The sequence below is a fragment of the Crinia signifera genome, chromosome 6 (assembly GCF_055691185.1).
Source record: "Crinia signifera chromosome 6, ASM5569118v1, whole genome shotgun sequence".
NCBI classification, from domain to species: domain Eukaryota; kingdom Metazoa; phylum Chordata; class Amphibia; order Anura; family Myobatrachidae; genus Crinia; species Crinia signifera.
Genome location: NC_139222.1, coordinates 164,918,193 through 164,934,214, shown reverse-complemented (window position 1 = coordinate 164,934,214; position 16,022 = coordinate 164,918,193). Strand labels below are relative to the sequence as shown.

Sequence of the window (16,022 nt, the reverse complement as noted above, 5' to 3'; positions counted from 1 at the left end):
CTTTCACATTGCCTAAACGTTTGAGACCTGGTATTTTTAAATTGTATTTAAACCGGTATATTATCGTTGTAAACCCCTTTCACACTGCACATAAATACCTGGTCTCAAGCAGGTTTGCAGTGTGAAAGCAGGACAGACAGTAGCTATAAGACAGCATAGTGCATATGTAACGAGCCGCTCATTATATTTGCGCATATGTAATGAGTGGTGAGCTCTGTAAATTGTAATATATGTTTGAGCACTATGTATGTCATACCCCTTTCCCACTGCAGCTCTGGGTGCCAGTAGATGCTGCTATTTGCAATTCAGAATCAGGCTAACAGAATTTAAAGCAATATGAGCCCATGGTCTAATGTTGGGCATGCACAAAGCGATGTGTGTACCCAGCAATACCACAGCGAGAGGGACCCGGATTCGGCAAGTGCATGAATACTTCTTGATGCTGGGGCCATGCTGCATTCCGGGAGCAAGTAGCAACCACGACCTGGCGTGTACACACTGGATGATATGAAGATTTTGTCTTTCCAATCTGGCAGAATCAGCAAAATTGTTCATATTATGGTCTAGTGTGTAACAAGCTTTGGGGTATGACCTTTCCCTGGTAAGATTTGTTTTCCATTTTTATATGGTGATCTTTGCTCTCAGTATACACTACACGATACTCTCTGAGCAGTGAGAGGTGAAGGCATTTCGCTGCATTCGGATGCCAACATTATATATCTAAACTAGAACTGTTATTTAAAAAGATAATGTTAAGTAATTAATGTGAATCTTTGACCTAATCTCCTTTCCAGCTGATTACACAAGTCCTGTAAGCCTAGTTAAAATTGTGATTGAGGACAGAGCAAATGATGGATACAATGCTCCATGAAATACAATCATTCGGTCACATAACACACCTTGCCTGTAAGTCAAAGGTCTGCCAGGTGCCTCATCAATGTTTAACTTATCTAATTTTCTACCAGTCAGTGGATGAGTCCATAGATCAATAGCAACAATTACCTAACCCATACAAAAAGAAATATTGTAAAAAGTAGTACAGATGTAGCCACGGTCAACGTTGCCGCAACAATCGCCACGTGCAACATTCAGGGCGATTGGCGCTTGTGCTGTTTTGCTCCGGCAGCTCATAGAATCCCATTGAGCAGCGATGACAGGTGCAACATAGGTGAAACAAGCATGAGCAGCCGTGGTGCAGCAACAATGAGCTGTATCTGTATTTCTCCTTCATCCTCTGGGGACACTGAAGTACTACGCTGGGGATAGTGTGGTGTTATGGAGGAGTTGGCACTTTAAGAACTTGAAGTGTGGTGTGGCTCCTCCCCCTCTATCCCCCCCTCAGACTCCAGTCTTAGTTTAGTGCCCGGAGGAGTAGGATCCCTGGGCAAGAGGCTCCCGCAGGGGTCTCTGGTTGTCCGTTTTTTGTTTTATATAGAAGTGTGCAGGCAGCCTGAGTGTTAGACTGGCTGCCTGCAGTGTGTATAAAGCTCTCTGGGAGGTCAGAGCGGCACTGCGTGCGGTGCACGCTGCTGACCTCAGCCGCCTGCACTCTAGGTGTGGGGAAGCAGCCACAGCCGCTCGCGGCTTGTGTTACTGCTCCGTTGGCTAGTCACCCGCCGGAGAGATCAGGACTGGGGCGCTGGGCGCCGGGTGACTGCTGGATCAGAGTCACGCGCTGGTCCAGCTGAGGGGCAGTCTGTGTCTCAGAGCCGCTGTCCTCAGCGCGCGCTGGGACGGAGGAAGGAGGAGGCGTGTCATGGGCGTCTCCTCCAGGTTAAAAATCCTCAGTGCAGCAAACGCTGCCTTCCTAAAGCCCACGCTGCCTTCCTCTGTTTGTTGTGCCTCTTCAGAGCCCTTCTGCTTCAGGACAGCAAAGCGTTTTTCATCCCAGACTGGACAGACTGTGTCACTGCGCTGGGTGAGTGAAGGGGTTCTCCTTTTTAGGAGTCCCCGCTTGGAGTATTCAGGTGGGCTAATTCGGGGAAGGTGAGCTCCTCTCCCCCTATTGTATTTCCTTCTTTTACACTGCTGGGTTTACACTGCTATCTGTGTGGCTGTGTTAGAGTGTGCTGAGTGAAGGAAGTGTTTGTATTGGATTGCATTATGGCAACAAAAGCTTCTGGCTCTAAGGCTTCTCAGAAGCTGTTCACCTGCACTCAGTGTAATCAGCAATTTACACAACATGTGAAAGGTGTGTCACTGTGTAAGGATTGCTATAGAGGAGGGGCTGTTCAACAGCAAGCTGCTCTCCTTAATGCTGAAGGGGTTACAAGTGTGTTAGCTACCTTAGCTTCTGAGCTGGCAGCATCTCGTAGGGACAGGCAGATTTTACATTCTCATCTGTCTACTATGTCTTCTGCTGAGCCTTCATGGGCCAGAGAGTTGATTAGGTCAGTGGATTCGCTGGTACAATCCACCGTTATGCCTACACAGTCCAGCGCCCCCCCTCCACCTAAAAAAAGGGGTGCTCCTTTGGTTTTGAGGATTGATACCTCTGATGAGGAGGAAGTTAACCCTCTAGAGGAGGGGGAGTGTCAGGTGTTGGATGATACCTTTGCACCTGTGGATGAAGAGCAGGGTGTTCAGGATGAGGCTCAAGGTTTAGAGGCCTTGATTCAGGCTATTAAGGTGACTCTTAATGTTGCTGAGCAAGAACCTCCTGCTCCGGTTTCTATTTTTGGCTGTCCTGTTAAAGCTGCGGTAACTTTTCCTGAGTCCATAGAGTTGGAGAAGCCTCTGTTGGACATTTGGAAAGTGCCTGAGAAAAAGTTTCAGTTATCCAGGCGCTTTAAGGCGTCTTACCCTTTTGCCCCGGAAGCCAGGGCGAAATGGGAGAACCCGCCGTTAGCGGACGCTTCCGTCTCTAAGCTTTCAAAGAAGGCAGCGCTTCCCATTCCGGGAGCGGTGGCCCTGAAGGAGGCGCCAGATAGGCGTTTGGAGGCGGGGCTTAAGCACATCTTTTCTACGGCTGGGGTCTCTTTGCGTCCTATTTTTGTTATCTCCTGGGTCAGCAGGGCCATGGAGAAATGGGCAGAGGATTTGTCCAGGGGCTTGGAGGAGCAGAGGCCTCCTGAGGAGTTAGCTCAGTTGGCTGATCAAATGCGGGAATCCGCGGCATATATTGGAGAGGCGGCCAGGGATTCGGCTTCACTGGTGGCAAGGATCTCGGCTCTGTCTATTACAGCCAGACGGTCTTTGTGGCTTAAGTCTTGGCAGGCGGAGGCGGATATAAAAAAAGCAGTGGAAGCTCTTCCCTTTACGGGGGATGTTCTTTTTGGCCCAGAGCTGGATAGATTAATTGCTCAGGCGACAGGGGGTAAATCTACCTTCCTCCCTTCCTCAGCGCCTCCTCCGAAAAAACCTTACCAGGGTCCGGCTTTTCGCTCCTTTCGAGGGGCCCCGAAATTTAGAGGTAAGTCCAGAGGTTCCTTTACCTCGGGCCGTGGTAGAGGTAGAGGCTTTGGTGCCGCCACCTCCGCCGCGAACCCTGGCTCCCGGCGTGCAGACGCCAAGCAGCCAGAAAAGCCAGCGGCATGACGCCCTCCCCTCCTACCTGGGGGATCCCAGAGTAGGAGCGCGGCTTCTGGATTTCCGGCAGGTCTGGGAAGAATCCTGCAAGGACAAGTGGGTTCTCTCAGTCGTGTCTCGGGGATACAAACTAGAGTTTGCCGGTTCTCCTCCTCAACAGTTTTTTACGATGGGTCTTCCGCATGCGGAAAAAGACTCCCAGTTACTACTCCAAGCAGTTCAGCGGTTGTTATCAGCCGGCGTGGTAATGCATGTCCCAACCGTTCAACGCAAAGAGGGGTTTTATTCTCCTCTTTTCCTGGTTCCAAAACCAGACGGGTCAGTAAGGCCGATCTTAAATTTAAAGAAGCTGAACGAGTACATTATGTACCACAGATTCAAAATGGAGTCGCTTCGCTCGGTGGTGGCAGGTCTGGAACCGGGGGAATATTTGGCATCCTTGGACGTCAAGGATGCCTATCTACATATTCCCATTTACGACTTACACCAGAGGTTCCTTCGGTTCGCAATCAAGGACCAACATTTTCAATTTCGGGCTCTGCCCTTTGGCCTGTCATCGGCGCCTCGCCTTTTCACCAAGGTAATGGCAGTCATGGTTGCCTTTCTCCACACACTAGGAGTCAAGATTGTTCCGTATCTGGACGATTTGTTGATAAAAGCCGGATCCAGGAGTCAGCTGGAACAGGCTCTTCACGTGACTTGTCAGACCTTGATTCGGCATGGCTGGATTCTAAACTATGGCAAATCCCAGATGGTACCTTCCCAAAGGATTTTGTTTCTTGGACTGATTCTGGACACAGAAGTACAGCGGGTCTTCCTTCCCTTGGAGAAAATTGCCTCAATTCAGGACTTGGTGAAGCAGGTGCTTCGTCCTCGGAGGGTGTCGGTGCACCTTTGCATTCGGTTGCTTGGCAAGATGGTCGCCTCCTTCGAGGCTCTGCCTTTCGGCCGTTTCCACTCCAGGACTTTTCAACTCGATCTGTTGAGACAGTGGTCGGGTTCGCATGTCCACATGCACAGGACGGTAATTCTTTCACCCTGCAGTCGGCTGTCCCTTCACTGGTGGCTTCACACGCCCAATCTGTTGGAGGGGCGTCGGTTCGGAGTCTGGGAGTGGACTATCATCACGACGGATGCCAGCCTGAGGGGCTGGGGGGCGGTTGTGATGGGACGTCACTTTCAGGGCCGTTGGTCTCCGCAGGAATCAAGGCTGCCGATAAATATTCTGGAGATTCGGGCTATCCGTCTGGCTCTTCTCAAGGCGGACCTGTTTATCAGAGGGAAGCCGATCCGAATTCAGTCGGACAATGCCACGGCTGTGGCATATATCAACAGACAGGGGGGAACGCGCAGTCGGGCAGCTATGCAGGAGGTACGCCCGATCCTTCAATGGGCGGAGAGGAATTCTCTGGCCTTCTCGGCGGTGTTCATTCCAGGGGTGGACAATTGGGAAGCGGACTACTTAAGTCGCCAGGATGTGCACCCAGGGGAGTGGGCACTGCATCCGGAGGTGTTTGGCCAGATTGTCAATCGTTGGGGGTTACCTCAGATAGACATGATGGCATCCAAACGGAATTGCAAGGTGGCTCAGTATTGTTCCAGGTCACGAGATCCGGAGGCAGTGGCGACGGATGCTCTGACTGCAGAGTGGAATTACCATCTAATCTATGTGTTCCCTCCGTTACCCTTGATTCAGTTAGTACTCAAACGGATCAAGCGCGAGAAGGCAACTGTGATTTTCATAGCTCCAAATTGGCCTCGTCGGCCTTGGTTTGCCGATCTTCAGGGGCTCCTGATAGATCAACCCTGGCTACTGCCTCAAAGAGAGGATCTATTGCAACAGGGACCATTCGTCTACCAAGAATTAAGGCAGCTGCGTTTGACGGCGTGGCTGTTGAGGCCGAGCTGCTGAGTAGGCGTGGGGTACCTAAAGAGGTCATTCCCACAATGATGAGAGCCAGGAAGGAGGTTACTTCCCGGCATTATTACAGGATTTGGAAGGCTTATGTGTCGTGGTGTGAACGACACAAGTGCCCTACAGCTGTTTTTTCTTTGTCCCGATTGTTGAGGTTTCTGCAATCAGGGTTTGAGGCGGGCCTTCGTTTAGGGTCCCTTAAGGTCCAGGTGTCCGCCTTGTCGGTTTTCTTTCATAGGCGATTAGCCTTGATGCCGGAAATACAAACATTTTTGAATGGGGTTCTAAGGCTGCAGCCTCCGGTGGGACCTCCGGAAGAACCTTGGGATCTTCCTTTGGTGCTGGACTATCTCAAGTCGGAGGTGTTTGAGCCTTTAGAATCTATTGATTTACGTTTACTTACCTGGAAGACGGTGATCTTACTGGCTTTGGCATCGGCTAGACGAGTGTCTGACCTCAGTGCTCTCTCATGTCGTTCTCCGTATTTGGTGTTCCACTCAGATAGGGCGGAACTCCGGACTAGATTGGATTACTTGCCAAAGGTGGTGACGGCTTATCATCTTAATCAGCCAATCGTGGTTCCGGCCTTGACAGGAGAGTTCGCTTCACTGGATGTGGTCAGAACTTTGCAGGTTTATGTGGACAGAACCAAGGATCTCAGGAAGTCGGATTCTCTGTTTGTCCTATACTGTTCCGCAAAACGTGGTTGGCCGGCTACCAAGCAAACTTTGGCCAGGTGGATTTGTCTAACCATTAAACAAGCTTATGTTCAGGCCTCCCGGCCTCCGCCTACTAGAGTTTCGGCTCATTCCACCCGTTCGGTGGGACCTTCTTGGGCGGCGGCCAGGTGGGTTTCTCTTTCTCAGGTATGTAGGGCAGCCACTTGGTCTGGGCCCAATACCTTTATTAAGTTTTATAGGTTTGACACCTTCGCGGCATCCTCTACTAGGTTTGGCCGCGCGGTGCTTCAGGATGCCCAGCGCCTTCCCGCCCGTGGGGATGGCTTTGGGACGTCCCCAGCGTAGTACTTCAGTGTCCCCAGAGGATGAAGGAGAAAATAGGAATTTGGTACTCACCGATAATTCCCTTTCTCCGAATCCGAAGGGGACACTGAGCGCCCTCCCGGCACTGGTCTTCTGGTAAGGGAGGGGTTTTTACAGGTCGCATGTGGCCAGGTTGTGTTGCATGCGATGGTCTGTATGTAAGTTCTTTTGACTTATTTTTGTTTCGGTGTCTTGTTTTCATTCTCTCTCTCTCTCTCTCTGAGGTTTCCTGGTCTCTTTTCTCCTCTCGGGCACAGTAACTAAGACTGGAGTCTGAGGGGGGGATAGAGGGGGAGGAGCCACACCACACTTCAAGTTCTTAAAGTGCCAACTCCTCCATAACACCACACTATCCCCAGCGTAGTACTTCAGTGTCCCCTTCGGATTCGGAGAAAGGGAATTATCGGTGAGTACCAAATTCCTATTATTTCAAGGGTCCTCAAACTATTTTGCTCTGGGACCCCATTAGACAATAAAAATAATGACAGGACCCCAGCAAGTTACTGCAGAAGGTCATCACATCACACGTGTAGTCAGCAGACAGCACATACATGGCAGCATTGTGGAGGCACAAAATTATGTGAAGAGTCTAACATGACAGGCAATTCAACAGATTTTTCAGACTCCTTGAATCACTGACAGATTAAAAAAGTAATCAGCTTGATGGTCAGTAACATGGAGTCGCGACCCCACGATGAGACGTTCGAGACCCACTTTGGGGTCAGGACCCACAGTTTGAGAACCAATGGTATATTTCATCAAACTAATCTTACATGATGCTCTGATTCTTTTTAATGTGAACTGTAGCAAGAGATTGTCATTTAAAAACACATGCGTTATATAGGTATATTATAATAAAGTAATTTATTGTAATAATGAAAAAAAATACACTACACAAAGCAGAGGCATAAGTATTTATATAGCACTAGAATACACTGTAGTTCTTTACAACACAAATGAGATTGCACAGAATCATTGTACACTCAATTTAACCTGCAGATGACAGTTGTATTGTCAACCATGGTAGTTATGTCCATTGAGCTGCACTATTTTATTGTTATTGTGAGGAGAGTGTTGCAATTAATAAATTAAAACACATTGCCATTACCTATAAGTCCTTTGGCTCGAACCCAGAACATCTGCCGTGGTTCCTGTGGCACACGATGGAACATGTCTGGTGGGTTAATAGGTTTTATCTCAATGGGAACATCTTGTGCCAAGATTTTATTCAGGCCTAGTCTGTGCTTATCCACCAGCGCAGGGTCCCTAGGTGAAGAAGAGATTATGCCTGATTTTTTCTATACCGCTTTCTCTTAATTCGTTTTTCCTTAATTGTCCGCTAAAACGGTCTACCCCCAGTTTCAGAGTATGTCCTCTTGCTCTAATACTTATCTTCTTGTGAAAAAAGTTTTCCTCCTGTACTTTGTTAATACACTTGGTAAATTAAAATATTTATATCATGACCCCCTTTCCCTTCTCTGCTCCAAACAATACATGTTAAGTTCATTTACTCTTTCTGGGCAAGTTTCACCATCAAATTCAAATTTCCCTTCTTTGTATAATCTTGAATGTATTTATAGCTTTCTGGAGATTTGGGGCCATATGTATAAGCTTGAAAAGTGATAAAATGGAGAGTGATAAACCACCAGCCAATCAGCTCCTACCTGCCATGTCACAGACTGTGTTTGAAAAATGTCAAGCAGATGATTGGCTGCTGGTTTATCACTTGTCTAACTTAGTACATCTAGTCCACGGTCTCCACCTTGAATACTCCTGCTCTACACTATACTGCAGATTATCCTCCTGCAAACAAAAGTGCAAGAAACTAACCGGGGAAAAATTATAGTGCATTGGGTGTCTGGGCATCTGGATTCTTCCTTTAAATGCACATGAGCAGACTTCCTTATTACTGAGCCATCTTACATTCAATATACAACATAAAAACACACTTACTTTAAATATTTGTATATAAGCTCCTCCCGGGTGAGCAGCTCCTCTGGTGGGGGCACAGTTGGCATGGTGTACTGATGCTTCATTGGGCTTTCTTGGGAGCGATGGAAGGAAGCCTGACAGGTTAGGATTGGCACCCCATTCTGTATGGCCTTCACAGAACGCACACTAAAACTTCTCCCATCCCGTGTTCTTTCCACTTGGTACAACACTGGAACTTTGGGGTCCCCTTGTGGTGGACATGACAAGTAGAACAACAAAATGTCAGCTATCACCTAATTCACATAACAGACTTTCTATTGCTGCGGGGTCCAACCAGAGAGTAGCTGTGTACACATATTATTGAACCTTCAATGGTAAGCTAACATGTCCATGCCAACATTAGCACATTTGTGTGTGAATACTTTACTGGGACTTATGTTGAGTACACACTAGGCGATTCCAGGGACGGAACTATATCGGCAGTTTCGCTGAAGGTACAATATAGTACATATGGCCGATATTTGTAACAATAACCATCAGTGACGTCACCCGCCCTGTACATGTAGTCATTGACTAGATAGTCCAGACTGAGCTGCATGTACAAATTTTAAGGGGGGGGGGGGGGTAAGAGTCGCTAACAATGCACTGGAGCACGCATTGTTAATGATAATTAGCATACATATTAGCCCATATGCACACAATATCAACGATAACTATCATCAATATCGTTAGAAAAATATCATCCAGTGTGTACCCACCATTGGTATTGCAGGGGAAGGAATGTTATCTCACTGCTCCAGGATGGAAATGATGCATAAAGAAATCCTGCAATCTAATACTTATTTGTTGTCTGCTTTGGAAGGGCTGCTAGATGAATTTAAAATAGTTTCTTACGTTTTAATTAGTGCAACAATTCCCATGCTATATTACCGAACTGGCTCAGAGAAATATAGAAGAACCTCTCATATGATGGTATTCAAGTTACCTGCTCGCACAAAATAGCAGTGTAAGGAGTGGACATGCTCTTCATCGATCACAGAGCTAGCTGCTGCAACTAATGCTTGTCCCACGATCTGACCACCGAACAGTCTCTGCGTAGTGGGTACCCAGTGATGAGAGCCTCTGTAACAGAGAACAGTGGAAACAAGGTCTAGGTCAGGGGTTCCCAAACTCTGTTCTTAAGGCACAGTAAGAGACAAAATGGTGACCAACAAAGTAATTCAAATGTTGCTCTGTCCAGGTGTGCACAGCTGCAGGTGTTGACATTACTGTTATGTTACTAGAAAAGGAAGAAAAAAGACTCTCTCTTTGTTGGGGCACTCTTGGATTGTTAAGATTTTGACAGAGATAAGAATATCACATATCTAGAAATAGGGATGAACCTCACAGACCACTTGCCTATGTGTGGCCCAGAAATAAGAAAAGTAACCGGCTGAAAAATACTAGATAACAAGGTTCAGGAGAACAGAGCTACAGTCCCTATGAACGGGGCTGTCTCCGAGTCCTGTTTATGAAAATGTTACAAATATTAAAATGTAGCTTTTAATGTAAACTCTTTAAAATATACTAGACAAACATATAGACAAAACAAAAACACATATACGAATACACAAACCTGTGCAGCAGGTTATTGCAATGCAGCACAGTCTGAAACCGCTACTGATAACCATACACAATAGGGCTCTTGTGTTGTAACTTAGTACAGGAGTTGTTGCAACAAGGTTGCTGTATATCCTAAAAGTTAGGTGGGTGAAAATACACCCGTCACGTTTACACACAGGAATTGTTCCTTTGCCTGAGTGTGGGGTTGGTGCCACAGAGGCCTGTTGTTGCACGCTAAAAGGTTTTAAGTATCAATTATTTGGACATATAGGCATCAATTATTTAGACATTTAGGCAGTCAGACGATGATTAGGTAGGTTATTGCAATCTACCCACCGTCCTGTCGGCATTCACACAAATGTTGGCAATGAAGATTGTTCTGAATAGCTGCAATTGGTACAGATGTACAGGTAAATGTATTGATTTTGATCTGAGCTAAAGCAAACTCTTGTTGGTTATATTCTGTCGACCGCTGTCGTGTCAACATGTAGCGCCTGTCGTCAGCAATGCATTTGTCGGTGAACCGACACCAGAGTGTTTCTCATGCACTGCAATCAGGTAATAATTTGATACTTAACTTGCGCATACAGTGTTGTTACCAAGATACTGTCACAATCTGCCCGCCACTGTGTCAGCAGTTACACAAATGTTGGCATTTAAGAATCAATATATATAGTAGTGGTTAGCACAAATATACAGACAAATATATCAACCTGCTGTTGGTTATACTCATCCGACCGCTCTCGTGTCGACAAGACAGATTATGCTATGCTGTCTTTTCTCATGCACTGCAATCAGGTAATAATTGGATACTTAACTAGCGCATACAGTGTTACCAAGATACTAACACAATCTGCCCGCCACTGTGTCAGCAGTTACACAAATGTTGGCGTTTAAGAATAATGTATATAGTAGTGGTTAGCACAAATATACAGACAAATATATAGCAACCTACTGTAGGTTATACTCAGCCGACCGCTCTCGTGTCGACAAAACCGATTATGCTATCTGTCTTTTCAGAGTATGTCTTAAACAGTCCAACCATAGTATGCGTTGTATCAGGTAGGTTTTTCAGATAACAAATTTTAACAGTGACTATAATATCAAAATAGAACCACCAGCAGCTCGAGTGCTGTATTTATGTTCAAATATCTGAGTCACACATCGTCTAGAAATAATATAGACGTTCCCGCTAGGTGGTTGGATAGGGATTGGGAATGTTGGGGTGGAGGATTGGGAAAGGGGTTTTGGTACACACAGGGAAAGGGGGAGAGGGGGATAATAACCAGAAGGAAGAACAGTAAGTTGGAAAAAATGAAAGTAGAAACCAGATAGAGCTAAGAGTCTGACTGTATCCACAGGGTATGAGTGATCCCACCGACTTTATATACCCTTGACAAAGGTGGGGTAGTCTGGTTGGAGGATTGGAAAGTCTCCTTTTCCCCTCTGGCAGGCTGCCCACATCCAAATGTCAGCTGCCACCTGATAGTTGTGGGCTTTTATGAGTATTGTGGGGGAAGAACTCTGCCCTGAGTGGAGTCAGAAGAATGAAGATAGGTGCTACCCTTATAGTGTGAAAGCGGCTGCTGCCCACCTAATATACCTGTCACTAGGGGTGGAATACTGTATGTAACTTGGAGAGGTCTCCCTTCTCCTGTTATACCTTCATACGCCCCAAGTAAGCTGCCATCTGTGGTTAGATGGGCTCTTTAAGGTATGGTGGGTGAGCGGGCTTGTAGTTACACCAGGGGGATTTATTACACCTATTAGAAAAAAAGTTGGTGAAAAGAGAGTTAGAGGGAAGACGGAGGGTAACGGATAAAGGGTGAGGGAAAGAGCCAGGGGGGAGAGGAGGTTATGGGAACGCGGGTGAACGAATACCTGTGAGTGCACACACTGCGCTAGACAGCTCTGTGACTGACCCGACAGGTATGCTGTAGCTGTTGTGTCAGACGACTGTCTCCACGGAAATCTCGTGGAGAGGACTGCAAGAGCTGGGGCTGGTTTGGAGCTGCTGAAACGGTACTTTTTGCTGCTGTTATGGCAGGTGAAGCAGAACTGTGCTATAAGTGTCCAAAGCGCTGGATTAGCGCTGGGTCGGTCCACAGCGCGGCTGCTTCTGCTGCGATTGGATCTGTGTTGGAAGCGCTGTGCTGGCGCTGAGGCCAGTCTGTGATACGATTGCTGCTGCTATTGCTGGTAGGGCAGAGCTGGACTGCAGATGTCCAAAGCGCTGGAGTAGCGCTCAGTCGATCAGCAGCGCGGCTGCTGCTGCTGCGGCTTGTGAAGCAATATTCAGGAGGCGCTCAATGACTGCGTCACTCCCACTAGAAACCAACGATCGTTTCACCTGAGGTCAGGCTTCTTCAGGGTCAATGTATGGTGAGGTGAGGCGTGTATCCGCCTTTTAACTAGTCTGCATGTTGTAAATTGACGTTAATTGGATCGTGTTGGTTACTGGCGTTGTGGCTTACATGCACAATTAACTGGTTTCTAAAGCCCTCTGTGCATTGGAGGGTATGGATCCAATTAATCAAAGTTCACATATTAGGCTGTTGCAAGAATTGGAAAGGAATGGGAAGATACTAATAAGGGGAATATGTGTGTGGGTGTCGATAATATAACACCTCTATAGAGAGGGCGTTATATATAGAATCAGGCATGAGGTTAAAGTAAAAACGGGGGGTAGCATGACAAATGCTGTATTGTACCCATGTTAGCATATATTTGAAGGGTCTTTATTATGTCATGTCGTGGTCACCCTGGGTGCGAGAATTGTTGGGGTTGCCGACTGTGATGTTCGTGGTGAAATATTTTATATGTCAGACTACGATTTAGGCAGTTTAAAAATAAAAGTTAAGAAAGCTAAAAAGACAAAACATATATAGGAAATCCATGTATAAAGATTCCATATATATAGAAAGGAGAAGAAACCCTCACGGGGTAATGAGCTAGCTCCTGTGGTGGCTGGGGGGAAGGGGGAAGGGAAGTGGGAATACACGGGAAAATGAGACGAGAGGAAAATGAAATGACAAGAAGGGGGGGATTTTGTTATTATGGCAGGGGGGTGGGTCACGTGTATATATAGACATTATACCCACCGACCGACTATGGTGAATCCGTGTGTAATCATTTGTTATGTCGGCGTGTTGTTATTTTCAGTCTGAGGGGTCAGGGTCTAGTGCGAGTATGAAACTGACTTAGAAGATAATAGAGTGACTAATTAAAGTCCTCTAACGTACTGGGGCGGGCTTTTATGTTGTCCATAACATGTCATTGCTCCCATATAGGTGGGTGCATGGTTATTGGGTGAAGCCCATCCAACTCTGGTGCGTGGTTGAAGTATATCGTAACGTCCGACATGTCGTGCCGGATCTTTTGGTCTTGTAAATCCATACCGTCTTGGTAAAGTGTCAGAATTTAAGGACTATAGGTCCATTCAGAGCCGTACAAGTGTGAATGTTTGGACTGGAAGGGGGATGACATTCCAGTAAAAGTGAAGAGGTGTTTGGGGTGTTTGGAGGCTGGCTTGATTGTGAGCCCCTAGTGCCTAAGGTGACTAATGTGCCTATATGATCAGCTGTGTACTGAGTAGGAAAAATAAAAAATAATAAGAACAAAGTGTCGGTGCTATGAAACCAAAAACAAGAAGGTGAGAAAGAGTGATACTCAGTAAGAGTTTAGGTGATACCTAAGTATATGGTGGTGCAAGAGGCCTCTTATGTGAGGTCCAAAGTTATCCCTTGTGTGTGTATCGTGAGTAAGAGTGGACCAAGAGGGGTACTCCTGGGGATGTGCAGGTGCTGTGTGCAGGTTTGAAGTAGTGATGGTGGATATTTTCAGTGATAAGATAGTATATTATCTTCGGTGGGGACAGGGATCCCTGTGATCAGAGACCTGGGAGGGTCTAAAAGGTATATGAAGGCGAGGCCACTGGAGGGCACGATAAAGGTGGGATATGGCAGTGATATAACCATGAAGGTAAAGGGGAAAATAAATAAAAATAAAAAATGAAAAAAAATGAAAAAAAGGTGAAAAAAAGGGGGGGGGGGGGAAAGGATAGGAACGGGGGGGGGGGGAAGGAGGGCAGGTGGTGGGGGGGGGGGGGTTTGTAGGGGAAAAGACGGGGGAAAAAAGAAGAAAAAAGAAGAAAGAAGAAAGAAAAGAAAAAGGAAGAAAAAGGGAAAGAAAAAGAAAAAGAAAGAAAAAGAAAAAGAAAAAGAAGGGGGGGCGCCACCCGGAGGGGGTATGGAGTTGTGTTATGAAGAAGGGAGGGCAGGTAGTTGGAAAGGCCTGGATATTGCTTTACAGAAAGGATCCAAAGCTATTATTCTCGTTCAGGCCGTGTGGGTTAACAGAGTTGAGGTAGAAGATCCATTTGCTTTCTGCTCGTTGTAACTCTTTACTAAGATCTCCTCCTCTGATCCCCAAACGGATGTTTTCTAAACCAAAAGCCTTGAGTTCTTGGGGTGATCCTCTATGTCTCGTCAAGAAATGTCTGGCCACTGAGGTTAATTTTTTGAATTTTCTGGTGTCTGCCTCTGCATTGCGGATGTTGCTGGCGTGTTCTAGCAGGCGGAGTTTGGGTGGGCAGCAGCCGCTTTCACACTATAAGGGTAGCACCTATCTTCATTCTTCTGACTCCACTCAGGGCAGAGTTCTTCCCCCACAATACTCATAAAAGCCCACAACTATCAGGTGGCAGCTGACATTTGGATGTGGGCAGCCTGCCAGAGGGGAAAAGGAGACTTTCCAATCCTCCAACCAGACTACCCCACCTTTGTCAAGGGTATATAAAGTCGGTGGGATCACTCATACCCTGTGGATACAGTCAGACTCTTAGCTCTATCTGGTTTCTACTTTCATTTTTTCCAACTTACTGTTCTTCCTTCTGGTTATTATCCGCCTCTCCCCCTTTCCCTGTGTGTACCAAAACCCCTTTCCCAATCCTCCACCCCAACATTCCCAATCCCTATCCAACCACCTAGCGGGAACGTCTATATTATTTCTAGACGATGTGTGACTCAGATATTTGAACATAAATACAGCACTCGAGCTGCTGGTGGTTCTATTTTGATATTATAGTCACTGTTAAAATTTGTTATCTGAAAAACCTACCTGATACAACGCATACTATGGTTGGACTGTTTAAGACATACTCTGAAAAGACAGATAGCATAATCGGTTTTGTCGACACGAGAGCGGTCGGCTGAGTATAACCTACAGTAGGTTGCTATATATTTGTCTGTATATTTGTGCTAACCACTACTATATACATTATTCTTAAACGCCAACATTTGTGTAACTGCTGACACAGTGGCGGGCAGATTGTGTTAGTATCTTGGTAACACTGTATGCGCTAGTTAAGTATCCAATTATTACCTGATTGCAGTGCATGAGAAAAGACAGCATAGCATAATCTGTCTTGTCGACACGAGAGCGGTCGGATGAGTATAACCAACAGCAGGTTGATATATTTGTCTGTATATTTGTGCTAACCACTACTATATATATTGATTCTTAAATGCCAACATTTGTGTAACTGCTGACACAGTGGCGGGCAGATTGTGACAGTATCTTGGTAACAACACTGTATGCGCAAGTTAAGTATCAAATTATTACCTGATTGCAGTGCATGAGAAACACTCTGGTGTCGGTTCACCGACAAATGCATTGCTGACGACAGGCGCTACATGTTGACACGACAGCGGTCGGCAGAATATAACCAACAAGAGTTTGCTTTAGCTCAGATCAAAATCAATACATTTACCTGTACATCTGTACCAATTGCAGCTATTCAGAACAATCTTCATTGCCAACATTTGTGTGAATGCCGACAGGACGGTGGGTAGATTGCAATAACCTACCTAATCATCGTCTGACTGCCTAAATGTCTAAATAATTGATGCCTATATGTCCAAATAATTGATACTTAAAACCTTTTAGCGTGCAACAACAGGCCTCTGTGGCACCAACCCCACACTCAGGCAAAGGAACAATTC

General features: G+C 46.3%; 1 protein-coding gene across 1 annotated transcript in view; it reads right to left on the bottom strand.

Moving 5' to 3' along the window:
* The window catches only part of ACOT8 (acyl-CoA thioesterase 8), a 30,171-nt gene that overhangs the window by 3,216 nt on the left and 10,933 nt on the right, over positions 1-16,022 (bottom strand). The window contains exons 2-4 of the mRNA XM_083147909.1: positions 9,404-9,540; positions 8,440-8,665; positions 7,595-7,752 (exon numbers count right to left, since the gene is read on the bottom strand). Of these exons, the coding sequence (XP_083004035.1) occupies positions 7,595-7,752; positions 8,440-8,665; positions 9,404-9,540 (521 nt within the window). The remainder of the gene's footprint in view (positions 1-7,594; positions 7,753-8,439; positions 8,666-9,403; positions 9,541-16,022) is intronic.